This window comes from Cordyceps fumosorosea (assembly GCF_001636725.1).
Source record: "Cordyceps fumosorosea ARSEF 2679 chromosome Unknown scaffold_21, whole genome shotgun sequence".
NCBI classification, from domain to species: domain Eukaryota; kingdom Fungi; phylum Ascomycota; class Sordariomycetes; order Hypocreales; family Cordycipitaceae; genus Cordyceps; species Cordyceps fumosorosea.
The window spans coordinates 284,785-298,018 of record NW_017387321.1 but is presented as its reverse complement, the minus strand read 5'-3'; the positions used below and the strand labels follow the sequence as shown (position 1 = coordinate 298,018).

General features: G+C 52.0%; 4 protein-coding genes across 4 annotated transcripts; 3 read left to right on the top strand and 1 right to left on the bottom strand.

The window, feature by feature from the left end:
• Nucleotides 1-977: 977 nt before the first annotated feature.
• Nucleotides 978-2,631, top strand: ISF_07374 (Amino acid transporter, transmembrane; the record flags this gene model as incomplete). Its single annotated transcript, XM_018850977.1, has 3 exons — nt 978-1,888; nt 1,940-2,292; nt 2,360-2,631. The coding sequence occupies 3 exons, from the start codon at nt 978-980 to the stop codon at nt 2,629-2,631; spliced, it is 1,536 nt and encodes a 511-aa protein (XP_018701889.1).
• Nucleotides 2,632-6,540: 3,909 nt separating this feature from the next.
• On the top strand, nt 6,541-7,455 carry ISF_07373 (protein kinase domain-containing protein; the record flags this gene model as incomplete). The annotated part of the gene is made up of 1 exon (XM_018850976.1): nt 6,541-7,455. One exon carries the CDS (start codon nt 6,541-6,543, stop codon nt 7,453-7,455), a length of 915 nt encoding a protein of 304 aa, XP_018701888.1.
• Nucleotides 7,456-9,002: 1,547 nt separating this feature from the next.
• On the top strand, nt 9,003-10,305 carry ISF_07372 (dihydroceramide delta(4)-desaturase; the record flags this gene model as incomplete). The annotated part of the gene is made up of 3 exons (XM_018850975.1): nt 9,003-9,176; nt 9,288-9,566; nt 9,637-10,305. 3 exons carry the CDS (start codon nt 9,003-9,005, stop codon nt 10,303-10,305), a joined length of 1,122 nt encoding a protein of 373 aa, XP_018701887.1.
• A 794-nt stretch (nt 10,306-11,099) lies between these two features.
• On the bottom strand, nt 11,100-12,327 carry ISF_07371 (MSP domain protein; the record flags this gene model as incomplete). The annotated part of the gene is made up of 7 exons (XM_018850974.1): nt 11,100-11,492; nt 11,545-11,667; nt 11,724-11,839; nt 11,902-11,960; nt 12,019-12,041; nt 12,142-12,212; nt 12,288-12,327. The coding sequence occupies 7 exons, from the start codon at nt 12,325-12,327 to the stop codon at nt 11,100-11,102; spliced, it is 825 nt and encodes a 274-aa protein (XP_018701886.1).
• Between the last annotated feature and the right edge of the window lie 907 nt (nt 12,328-13,234).

Sequence of the window (13,234 nt, the reverse complement as noted above, 5' to 3'; positions counted from 1 at the left end):
CTAAACTTTGTGTCTATCTTGCTTGCCAGCCCGCCCTGCCTGCGTGGCTCCAGCAGCCGAGCCGCCACTTTTGGTGTCTGGGCAGCACGCAATTGACACTGTGCTGGCTGCCCTGAATCTGATGGGAGCATTGAACAGACAAATCATGGTCTCCAGTAACTGCTCGGGCTACAGACATCTCGTGCTATACCACAAAAACATGTCGCCGCCTCGGCTTCGCCAAGCAGGCACATCGAGAACGCATCCGGGACGAAGCGACTTGGCGAGGCGCTGAAACTGGCAAACCACCACAGCCAAGACAAAAGCTGGAGCAAAACCAGCGAAAAGCAGCGAACCAGATGCACTGTATAGAAAACTTTGCCCAAGCCTCAGCAGCCACTCCGGCGACGCCATGTCCACATGGCGCCGCCCACTGTGGGGGGTACTTGGGGCATATTTACAGGGGCAACTCAAGACGTCATTGCAGCTCTGCACTGCACGGCTTCATCATTCGCTGGCTGGATGGGCTGGCCGGGCCTAGTCAACCACCAAAGGCCGCTTGCTGTCATTAGTTGCAGCACTCCTGCTGCCGTGGGAGTGAGACGGCGGCGATTCCTATCTGTGGAATGCAGTCGACGGTTGACAAGGGCTACTTTTAAACTTAGGCCGCCCCGGTTTGGTCGACACACAAAGTTCGTTGTCTTGCAATTCCGTTTTCATTCCCTGACGCACCGCTTACGGTCTCACCCCAGGTCCGGCCCTTTTGTACGCATCGCAATTCAATAAAACACCATTGTTCATGCGGACTATCCCCATCCTGTCGCCTTTACCTCTTTTACATCTTTAAGATCTACCAAGATATTCCTCTTGCGCCCCCCCGTCGTCGGTCACCAAAGTCGCGAATGCCCCGGGTTTTTTAATTGATTGGCAGTCGCGACAGCTTGCCCACTCTCCTCAGCAACACGGACCGAACAAGGCGACAATTCATCCCAATTACAATGTCCGATAAGTCATACAAAGGGTCCTCCCCTGCGGATCTTGAAGCCACAAGCACGGCCATTACAACCGGTTCGTCCAGATGGGCCTCTATATTTGGCGGCAAGGATGTTGTTGTTGGCTCGCGCATTGCGCCGATGCCAGAATACCTTAAAACCGACGACAGCGATCATCTCGAGACTGCTTCTGAGATTCTAGACCGGCAGCTGGCAGCGGAGGATGGTGCTGCCATCCAGTACCGCACCTGCTCGTGGCAAAAAACAGCCGCTCTGTTGTTCAGCGAGTACATTTGCCTCGCCATCATGAGTTTCCCATGGTCGTACCGCTATCTTGGCCTCATTCCCGGACTCATCCTGACCGTCGTTGTCGCCGCGTTCGTCCTTTACACCAGTCTGATAATGTGGAAGTTCTGCCTCCGCCACCCAGAGATTCGCGATGTCTGCGATCTGGGCCAGACCCTGTTCTGGGGTAAGAAATGGGCATGGTGGGGAACCGCCGTCATGTTCATCCTCAACAACACCTTTATCCAGGCTCTTCACGTCCTGGTGGGAGCCAAGTACATCAACACCATGACAGAGAGCGACACGATTGGCGGGTGCCGAACAGTGGAATTCTCTGTCCTGGTGACCTTCATCTGCTGGGTCGGCTCCCTCCCCCGCACATTTGAGATGATGTCCAAGCTTGGCACCGCATCTGCTGGCTTCACCTTCATCTCTGTGGTCCTGGCGGCAATCTTTGCAGGCGTCCAGAGCGGTCCTCCCGCCAAGGCTGGCAGCGGCGACATCGTGTACGACCTGTTCCCAAATGCGAGCACTACTTTCGTTCAAGGCATGGCGGCTTTCCTTAACATCAGTTACACCTTTATCGGACAAATCACTCTGCCCAGCTTCATTGCGGAAATGCGCGACCCTCGGTAAGCAACATTGGCTATTACGGTGGTGTCTTCGTTGCTAACAATATATAGCGAGTTTCCCAAGTCGCTGTGGGCTTGTACCATTGCCGAGATTATTGTCTTTTGCGTAGTTGGCGCAGTGATGTATGTTTTTGTTGGTAACAATTACATGACTGCACCAGCGTTCGGATCTCTGCAAGACTTGTACAAAAAGATTTCTTTCTCGTTCATGATACCCACACTTATATTCCTGGGCTGCCTGTACGCGTCGGTGACCTGTCGGTTCGTCTTCTTCCGCCTCTTCCGCAATTCTCGGCATCTCAACGACCACACCGTTGTGGGATGGAGCTCGTGGGCTGGTATTCTGCTCGTCACTTGGATCGCTGCATTCTTCATCTCGCAGGTGATTCCCTTCTTCTCGTCACGTAAGCTTTTCCTTTTTCTCTGGAGAGAAGTACTATTTGATGGATAAAAATTAACCTGGCAACACAGTTTTATCGGTCATGTCTTCGTTGTTTGACAGCTGGTTCGGCTTTATCTTTTGGGGTGTGGCCTACTTCCGGATGCGCCATGTGGATCGTCAAGACGGAAAGAAGGAGAACAAGGTCATTGACTTCCTCTCGAACGCCCTCAATGTGCTTATCATTCTGATCGGCATCATGTTTCTGACGGTGGGAACGTATGCCAGTGTCCAGGGCATCATTGACTCGTTTGAAGCGCACGAGGTGGCGGGCGTTTTCTCATGTGCTAGCAACGGCTCGTGAGGTGAAAGGCCGGAGCGTTGGTCATTTTTGTGAATATCTTTGTCGCATTCCGTCCTTTTCAGGATGGAGATTGTATGATTGTGAATACTCAGTGCCATGGAAGTAGCCTGGCAAGCAGATAGAGCAAGCGGCAGTGGGCCGCAGCGTACACGATTCCCAGGCGCAACATAGGTTGGCCGTGCAAGATTCGAATCTACCAGGGACCATTGTCGGTACCTAAGCTTGGTTAGCCCTACCCCTTTGACTGTGGAGGAGGAGCAAGCAGCTCAATTGCATGGTACTCCATGGGAAGAACGCAAGTCTTGCTTCACGAAAGATACCCCGCCTTGGTGACGACCGTGGTTTGTTAACCAAACACTACCCTGTAGTTCGCTAGGCAGTAAGCGACTGCCGGAATATTCTTTCCCTGCAGCGACTGCCATCTCTGTTTGCGAGATTTGTGGTGGAAGGTACAATAAGCAAGTTGTTCACAACGATGATGGCCGTTTTCCAAGATGCTGAGAAAAATCTCCTCCAAGATGGGTGTTTTGTGGCAAGAGATACTAATATAGGAGAAGATATTGCGGAGATGGAGAGAAGATATTTCCCGTACCATACCGAGTTCGGACTCGAATTTTGCGAGCAGCATGTTCTCAACGAGGTTTGTGCAAAAAGGATGACTTTTTGCCAGCGACTAATAATTCTAGCGAATCCGCCCTATTGTCGCCAGCTTTTTCCAACACGATGAATGCGTTCTCGCGCATTGGCTGAGATATAAAAAGTAACCCGGCCATATTCTTTGCTTTAGAAGAGGGGGTCCGAGGGCTGGTCGCCGAAGGCTTGTGGTCCAGCTTCTCAGCAAGGGATCGAAAGTCGCATATTGGAAACATGCTCACAAGCATGATCTGCCGACTGGTACTGGGGAAAGACTGCTGTACGAAATAGAAGAAAGCGATCTCCTTGCTGCTGGCTGTGAACATGTTGAGGAAGAGGTTCCTCGATGGTGGGTTGTAAGTCGATACCAGATTGTTATGAATCATCAAGCTGATTCCCTTACAGAGCCGTATTTGACGCCCGTGTTTCGTTTGAACTCAAGGAAGGCTATGCTATCACATTCGAATTTACTACCATCGACATTATAGAGCGACCTGACCGGTGGCTAAAAATGATGTTGCTAAACACTTCAGGTCTAGTTGAGAAGGTTGCAGCCATGCACTTACTAGGTATTCGCCTTAATTTTGCATTTAAAGATCCCGCCACTAGAGATACTCGGCATGACTGGCAGCGTAGGAGAATTCTTCCAACCCTACACTTGCCACAAGTTCAGAAAGTCCGGCACATTCATGATGTTGTTCACACGGGCATCGAAATCGAGTTCGTTAAATATTGCGTTGGTTGCTTGTACCGGATTGGGGATCAGTACGCCGACCTGGGTACCTGCAAGAGTGTTTGTCCCATCATCGATACTCAATGCCGCAGTAATATGTTAAGAAAGCTGATCAAAGCCCGGCATCGGCCCTGCGCCAGAATTTTCAGAATTTGCATCGAAGGTGTTCCATACGTTGTAATTTGTATTGGAGAGCCGAATACCGTCGCTATAAGGGTGTTAGGTGCTATGCCCCGTTTGTTCCGTTTCGTCACGCTTACGTTTAAACCGGCGAGCTTGGGGGTCGAGTTCTAAAATTCCATGCGTTCTGTTCTTTACTCCACTCTGTTGACTTGATCGGTGAGATTGCTCCATAGTTTCCAACTCTTCACTAGCACGAGTCCGCAGCTCCGCACACATGTTATGGATATATGATAGTTTCGTTCTGCTTGTGACTTGGTGTCGTTCCGCATGTCGTATAAAATCTCTCACAAATGGCATTATCCAATGACAGCAGACACAAATTTCTTCGCATTTAACATCTGGTAATACTGTTAACACTAGTTCGTAGTGGGCATTGCCGACGCGTACGCTGCTCGTAGTGTCTTCGTAGCCTTTGGCGGTTGTTAAATGGCTTTACCATCCGTTCGCAGCCTCTGACAGGGCACGAGTGCCGGCCCACATCTTGACTTTATATTCTGGAGTCATCGGCATTCTCATCCGCCGATTCGCCAACGTCGTTCGCTCTCGCATGACCCTTACATATTTCGAGTCGAGTTAAAAAATATACTCTTCAAGGGACTACCATCGTTAGCGGTGAAGTGCAACGTTATTCAATATATACCTTGTTCTCTCCCAAATGTGCGTCCAGCGCTCGGACTCTCAGAAACACAGCAGAACAAGTACATCGGGGGGATATGGCGAGAAATCGCTCTCCATCGTTGGCTGTGGAGCATTGCTAACCTAATTAGAATTTAACAGGCTTTCGTCAACTTCGAGATCACGACCGAGGTAGGTGCGTTGCGGAGCAATCACGTGGCGCCTAATACCTGAAATGGACTCGTCAGGTACCAACGAGCCAACTCTGTATAACAACAGCCAGATCCTCCCGCAGGGCATAGCGCCACTTTAGTAGATCACAAACCAACAACCTTTTGAAATCCACAACGGATCGCTATGAATTACGATTGCGAAACGTGTCGCGACACAAAACAGGTGAAAGGCTATTCCTGCCCGACCTGCGGAGGGTCGTAACGGTTGGTGGCCACTTTTGGACTTGCTACGTAATCGGGACGCACAATTCGTTGGGTCTACGTCTCAGTACTGCTTCCTAACGTCTGTCACTCAAGTACCAAGATCGGGGAGGGGGTAGACTTCTGTTGGCGGAATCCAATGTTTTGGTGAAAACCACCAGAGCAGAGCAAGTCAGCGTGTACTTTTCGGCAAAATGCTTGCCCTTCTCCCTTCCTGTGTGGGTCGGCACTACCACAAGTTGTGATCCCTGCCCCCCGCGCCGTCAGCCATCCATGAATGTGATATTAAAGTGATCAATATCAACCACAAGTTGTGATCCTTGCGCACCCGGCATCACTGCATCCGATCCCTTGAAGAGCCATGAACGGGATATCGTGATGACCCTAACCACAATTGCTGGTCCTTGCGCTCCCAGCATCACTGCATATGATTGATACCTTGACAAGCCATAATTTATCTGCCAATCACTGGCACTAATTGAAAAGGTTTCTGTTGAGCTGAGCCCTCTAGTTTGGTGACGGGTTGATACACTCACTATGCACGGGAACACAAAGACATATTCACAGCTCCTGTTGACCAGTTAACCCGCAGCACAGTGGAAGGATCATGCCCCACGGTCGCTAGCATCATATGTGAGTAACTCAAGGCAACTACAGCTTGCATCAAAATCCATTCCTTCTCACTGGGTCGGCCATACTAGTATTAGCTGCCTGCTGGCTAGTTGGGAGTATAAATATTTGCGAGGGCGCTTCAGTACAAGTCGAAATCAGCATAGTAAAATCATCTCAGCTACTTAGTCTTGTCCGTTCTGCCTCACCGATCTAAAAACATATCTCGGTATGGCGCCCAGTCCTCCCTATTAGGAGGCTCATTGTTGACTCCTTTAGACATGTGCTTCTACGAGATTGCCCCCGTCAAAATGCATTGTGGTCACCCCGGACCGGATAAGCCTCTTGAGCTTCGACCTTGCGGGCAGGACCATGTGTGACTGGTGGCGTTCCTAAGATGAATTATTTGGCATCTACCAGAATGAGGATCCCTTGCGATGATTGTATTGCTCTTGGGCGCTGGATTCCAGGAGGCCACGACCAGTTCTTAGGTCCACATACTCCGTACCTGTACCTACTTATGTAGGTATCTGGAGCGTGGAACACTCAGGAAACTAACTACCTTACCTTAAGGTACTAAAAGGCACCTAGTTCTCCTGCCATAGGCACATACATACATGCATACATACATGCATACATACATACTTAAATACACGCAACTCCCTTCTCCTTCCTACAAACCGGGGCCAAACACCGCGCAAAATGGCTGGTCTAAATTGGACATTTGAGAAGCTCGCCGACTACTATGCCCACCCAACGTTTGAACAATTTGTGTTAAATCCCATCATAGAACGACTTCTCTCGACTTGTCCCGGCTCCTCTATCTTCAGCATTGGCGGCCACTCTGTCGTGCTCCGCATCTCCCCTACTATAGTGGCCAAGGTGTCCCTGAAGGCAGGCGACGAGCGTCTGCGTAACGAGCAGGCATTATTCGAGTTGCTTGCCGAGTCCAACTGCCCACACCTTGTCCGATGCCATCTCCACGCTTCGGACGTAAGCTTCCTCGAGCTCATAGCAAACGGCATCCTTCATGATCGCATGCACACTGCCAAACCTCGACCCGTTTTGGCCTGGATGCTGCAGTTGTCGCACGCAGCCGCGTGCTTGGAAGCGATAGGCTACGCCCATGGTGACATCAACCCGATAAACATCCTGCTCGACGACAATGACCAGGTCAAGCTCATTGATTTTGACCACTCGCTCAAGGTCGGCGATGGGCTTTATGTCGGCTACGAGCCCTACGTTCGAAATTTCAGAGAGCCGAAGGGTGGTCAATATGGAGTTGCCGGCCCGGCCACTGAGCAGTTCGCTCTCGGGTCGGTCTTTTGGTACATGACGCGCGGAACCGAGCTGTACTCTGAGCTTGAAGGGCATGAGCAAGTCGACCGCTTGCTCGACGGCATCTTCCCCACGACCGACCCACAAGACCCGATCGATCGCATTATCAGTAATTGTTGGAACGGCCACTATCCTAAGATAGCCGATCTCGTCGATGAGATCCAGGTTGTATCGGGATTAAACTTGCAGACTCAGAATGACGGAACTTCGAGTCAGGGGCAGGAGCCAAGGCTACTTTGCGAGGAGTACTGTAAGATGGCAAACCTGACTCTTACTTAAAGCCGAGCGAAACGGGAGGATATCTGTCTCAAGGTCGAGGACGGCAACGAGCTGCTGGCAACACAGTATTCTAGCACGGCACTAAGAAAGTTTCCTCATGTTCCTCACGTTCATACTCCCACTCGGTTGGAAGCAGAACAGTCCGGCAATATTCACGATCCCGGACTGAGTAGATAAAGACGCGCCCCGAGAAGGTGGGGGCTTGGCAGGATAAGTATGTACCCTGGGTTACGGTTACCTAGGCAGCAAATCATTTCATTTTTGCTCTTCCATCAATTTCTTCGTCACCTTGGAAACAGCTTCATCACGCTTTGAATCGTTCAAGCTGCTTTGAATATGCAGTCCCTGCTTGACCTGCCCAACGAAATTCTTGGCGAAATCATTGTTCTTGCGGCTGGAGTCACCTACCAACCCGAGCCGCTTCATCTTCGTGACACTATCATATACACGGACTTCAGACATCGTCGATTTGGAACGTAGAAGGAGATTTGGCCGTTGCTGCATATATATGATCCAGACGACATGGATCCAGTAGAATGGCCCGTTGCTCGGCGGTGCTTTGCCCGAATAAATGCACTGACCGAATTTGTCTGGGTACCATACGACATAGAGATAGATATGCTAGAGGAGAGCGACGAAGGTCGAGCAGAGCATCATATACCCCCTACAGAGACATTGGCAGCCATTAGGGACTCTCACGGGAGTTCCTTGAGGAAACTGACGGTCAGCTACGTGGGCTACCCATCCGTCGGAGACGAATCTCGAGGCTCGCGCTGTATTAACATAGACGGCTTCGGCTGGGTCAAATTCACAGGAGAACTGACCGCTTTAAAGTACATTCGTGTTGACATGAATAGTTATTGTGGGAGTTTTAAACAAGGCTACAACAGCGATTGGGACTGATAGGCTACAGGATCAGCAAATAGAAGGTACTGCCTAGTGAACTGTCCAATTATAGCAGACGGGTAAATCGACGTGGCATCAAGCAATCAAGAAAAACAGGCTTGCCAAGGATCAAGCAGAAAATCAGGCAAGCAAGTAGCCAACTAGCCTGACTTGATTTAATATCTCTGCTTTTATTAGTGGCTCAACAGAGTGGTTACTATAACCAACGTTAATAAAGTAAGCGCTCCCAGGCACGGCACCGGCCCCTTCCAGTGCGTCCCTGAATTCCCCACCAACCTTTTCTCAACAGCAGCACCTCCACTACGCACCACGCCACTTCACCCCAGAGCACCGCCTAGCGGCTTTACCACTTTAATATTCCTCCTTTTCAACCCCAATCCCAATCCCATCCGTCCTTACATCCCGAATTCTTTCTGCTTCTTCGCCAAAACAGCCATCCCTGCACTGTTATCTACCACACATTCGTTCCTGCAACCGCCATCCAGGTTCCCGAATACCATACCCGTTTCAACAGTTCCTGGCTCAGAGGCTAAAATTAGCACACAGAGCTAAACTGTGAACCTACAAACTCCCCTCTCCCCTCAGCCAAAAATCAGGGAACCCCTCAACCTGCCACGACTCTGTTCTACACAACCACCACCATGGCCGTATCGACGAGGACAATGTCCAAGACAGCCGCTGGCAACAAGGCCGAGCCCCAGAAGCCCGCTGCCGAGACCAAGACGGACGTCAATGGGCCCAAGGACTTTTTCTGGACCTACACCGAAGAGCCGCACCGGACGAGACGTCTCGAGATAATCAAGAAGCACCCCGAGGTACGATCCCAGAAGCCTGGACAGCCGCGCGCCGGCGCGCACTGCCATGGTTGTTCCGGAAAACTACAAGAATTTATACCTACCTACCTGCTGACACTTGCCTGACCCCAGATCACAAAGCTCTGTGGCCCCGAGCCGCTGACCAAATACGTCGTCGCTGGCGTCGTCGCCCTTCAGGTCGCCCTCGCCGTCTATCTCCAATCGACGCCCTTTTGGTCTTTCAAATTCTGGACCATTGCCTACATTATCGGCGCCACGGCCAACCAAAACCTCTTCCTCGCCATCCACGAAATCTCCCACAACCTGGCCTTCAAGAACGGCACCGCCAACCGCCTCCTCGCCATCTTTGCCAACCTTCCCATCGGCATCCCCTACAGCGCTTCCTTCCGAGTATGAAATCATCAACTCCCCAAGCCTCTGCTCCGATGACTGCTAATGCTAACGTCTACCGCGCGCATAGCCCTACCACCTGACGCACCACAAGTCCCTCGGCGTCGACGGCCTCGACACCGACCTGCCCACCGCCCTCGAGGCCTTCTTCCTCGACTCCATCTTTGGCAAGGCCTTCTTCTGCACCTTTCAGATCTTCTTCTACGCCATCCGGCCCATGACCGTCTACCGCATCCCCCTCACGCGCGTCCACGCGCTCAACATCGCCGTGCAGGTCGCCTTCGACGTCGTCCTCGTCCGCGCTGCCTCGCACCGCGCCCTGCTCTACCTCGTCCTCTCCTCCTTCCTCGCTGGCAGCCTGCACCCCGTCGCCGGCCACTTCATCGCCGAGCACTACGTGTACGAGACCGTCACCCCCGCCCAGCGCGACCCTGCCAACAATATCCCCGTCCCCGAGACCTTCTCCTACTACGGCCCCCTCAACTGGGTCACCTACAACGTCGGCCTGCACAACGAGCACCATGACTTTCCCGCGATCCCGTGGACACGCCTCCACAAGGTCAACCGCATCGCCAGCGAGTTCTACGACGACCTCCCCCGCCACGAGAGCTGGGTCTACGCCATCTGGCGTTTCATCTGGGACGACAGCGTGGGCATGAACTGCCGCGTCAAGCGCCAGAATGGCGGCCGCGTGGTTGGCGGCGCCGTGAGCTGGAAGGAGACTGAAATTCAAGCATAGATAAACTTCAAAAGCGACTTTTCTTCTCCTCTTTCTTTTTGTATCCCTTTTCTTTTGCTGCAGGCGTTCATTCTCTCTTCTTCTCGATAATGTCCGTTTAGACCCCTTTTTAATCATTTTCTCGCGGTACCGGTAGTAGATGGTATATGATTAGACATGATAGGATCCATACAAAGTATCAATTATCCCAAGAGGTGAGCGTGATTGTGATGGTCAGAGTTGTCACTAGGCAACCTCAATGCGACTTGTGACGTGATAATTATAATACTAGTTTCATACCAATGATACACAGGGAAACGGGAAAGCAAGGTCCAAGGAGAAACCAAACCCAAAGAGAGAGCTGAAGGGGAAAAAAAGAAGAAAAAGAAGGAAGGAACAAAACTAGTCAAGACCACACCGAGCCGCAAAAAAAAGCTCGAGCCAAAAAAAAATCTAGCATCTTCAATCACTTCCGTCGTTGTCATCATCAAGCCTCCGCCTTCCACACCTCTTGTGCATCCGCCGGTGAGCGTCCCTCGCGCTCTCTCTCCATCTGTCGCTCTGCTGGACAAGCAGCGTAGTAGCCCAGCTATGGTGCAGATATCTAAAGAAATGTGCGAATCTGAAAGCAAGTGCAGATTTTCCAGCAATGTGCAATTTCATAAAGCAAAAAGAAAAGAAAAACAAATAAAAAGTGAAACGAAACACACAGTACAAACTCCTTCAAGCATCCTTTTCCCTCTCCCCTCTCCGCTTCCTTCTGCTACCCCTCTACAGCCAATGCATTTTAAATTATAGACCAGCATACGTGCTGTTTAAAAGAAAAAGTATGCCAGCAGAAAGCTCAGGAGGCACAGGATGGCCACAACTTGCACCGAGACACCATCGGCATTTTGCTTCACTGCCTGCGACAGCTCGCTCGGGGCCTTGCTCTCGCTCTCGCCGACCTTGACGTTGCGCTGGCGGAGGCCACTGTCCTTAAAGCCGGCAATCTCGGCTTGCGCGGCAGCCAGCTTGGCCTTGAGCGCCTCGAGCGTCTCGCTGCCCGCGTCCTTGACGGCGGGGATGGCGCGGCTGGCTAGGGCGGCGGGGGTTTCTATCGGGGCCTTCTCGTCGATTTCGGGGGCATCGGCGTCGTCGTTATATGGTGGAGGAGCGCCAGCACTGGGCGAGGAAAAGTTGTGCGAAATGTCTGGCGTGTCCGTATTCTAATGCACGTGGTTAGCGCAGAGACAGGGCAGGCGGGAACAAGTTGCATACGCCGTTGACAAGCTTCTTGCTAGGAGTCATGAGGGCAGTGCTCGGGTCAGCCTCGCCGTGCGCAGGAAGCCAGTTTACGCGGATCTTTCGCTCTTCCTTCAGGCCCTTGTCCGTGTTGTCGAGCTGCTCTTGTTAGCGGGCCACCATCAGCCGCTTGCGCCGGCACAGACACCACTCACCACCTCGGCAATGCTAGTGAACTCTTTATCTCCAGTGATAGGGGCGGACTGGACGAGGAACTTGTCGCGGCACTTGGTGTCGGGTGTGGGATCGGCCTTCATGGCCTGAAGGAGGACTGTGGCGGCATGTTAGTACGAGGGGGGTGAAAAGAGGGAAGCGCGCAGCCGTGGCACGTACCGGACACATCGAAAGACTGGCCAGGCTCGATACGGCCGGCATTGGGTCGAACGCAGTATCTGAAGACTTGTTAATGAGGGGTTGAGGGTGTCGCGAAGGAGGGGGGCGGTGCCGTACTGTCTGGGAGCAGTGGTTTTCACCTGCGAGTGAAACACTAGTTAGCGTCGAGAGAATGGGGAAGAAAGAGCACGAGTAGCTGCAAGAGGCTGGCGGAATGCGCGTAAGAGTATCACATCGTACCTTGAAAGCCAATGGCGCTGCGCTGGTATTCCTGATGGTGAGGGTCTGCGACACCTCGACGGTAAAGGGGCCTGGGGATGGAGTGTGAGGTTAGCAGGGCGTCAACGAGGCCGAGCAGAGATAGAATAGGATTGCGGGCATCATACGCCGAAAGTTCAGCTCGAGGGGCTCGACATCGATAGACATGATGGGCGGTTGGTGTCGGGTTGCGATGCAAGGTGTTTGGGACGGGATGACGAAGCGACCGAGGACAGGTGGTTAGCCGGGGTGGTGGGAGGATCGATAGCGTGGTCGTCGGTTAGGTGGATTGTAGGCAGGTATCAGTACGGAGTCAGTGGAGGACACGAAGCTCGTGGGGCAGACCGTGAGAGGTTGCAGGCGGCGACGACAAGGAGAAAGCGAACGCAATAGAGCGAGCAATGGTGAGTGGTGTGGAACTGCAGGAATATGATAACAGTTTGGTGAGGATTAAAAGGGTAGATGGGAGGAGGAGGGGAAGCAGTGAGTGCAGTGTTTGGGGCCGGAGGCGTTTGTCGTCGGACGGAGTGCCATGCGTGTACTTGCTTGGTCAGGCAAGGCAGATCATGTTAGGTCGGTCGCTTTAGTAGCACCTGTATGGGGAACGACGAGGGACCTCGGCGCGTCTTTTTGTCTTTTTTGACCTGGACATGGGTGGGTGGATGGATCGCATCACGTCAAGCAATTCAAGTCAAATAGCAGTTCAACACGTCGCTGCTTCCCTGCTTTCTTTCACTTTTGGGTATCTACATTAGCTGACCTCCATACCCAAGGTACCTATCTCGGTACCCGAGTTGTATGCAAACAACCTCCTGCAAGGAGGTAGCCGAGCATGATTCTTCCCTGGCAGCTGCACTACAGCGGGCGCCACAGTGGCCTTGCAACTATCTCGAGTGCCTGAACTTTAAAGGAGATGCCTGCCAAGGTACATGCCTACTTCAGTGGCCATGTACTTGGATTGCGGTTTATTCATTGGGTACTGAGATCCTAAATCTTTAGGGTAACTTTAACAGACTCCCTAGCAATGAGTGTTTTTTCTTTTTGTGATTTCCTTACTGTCTTCAGTGTGAAGTAA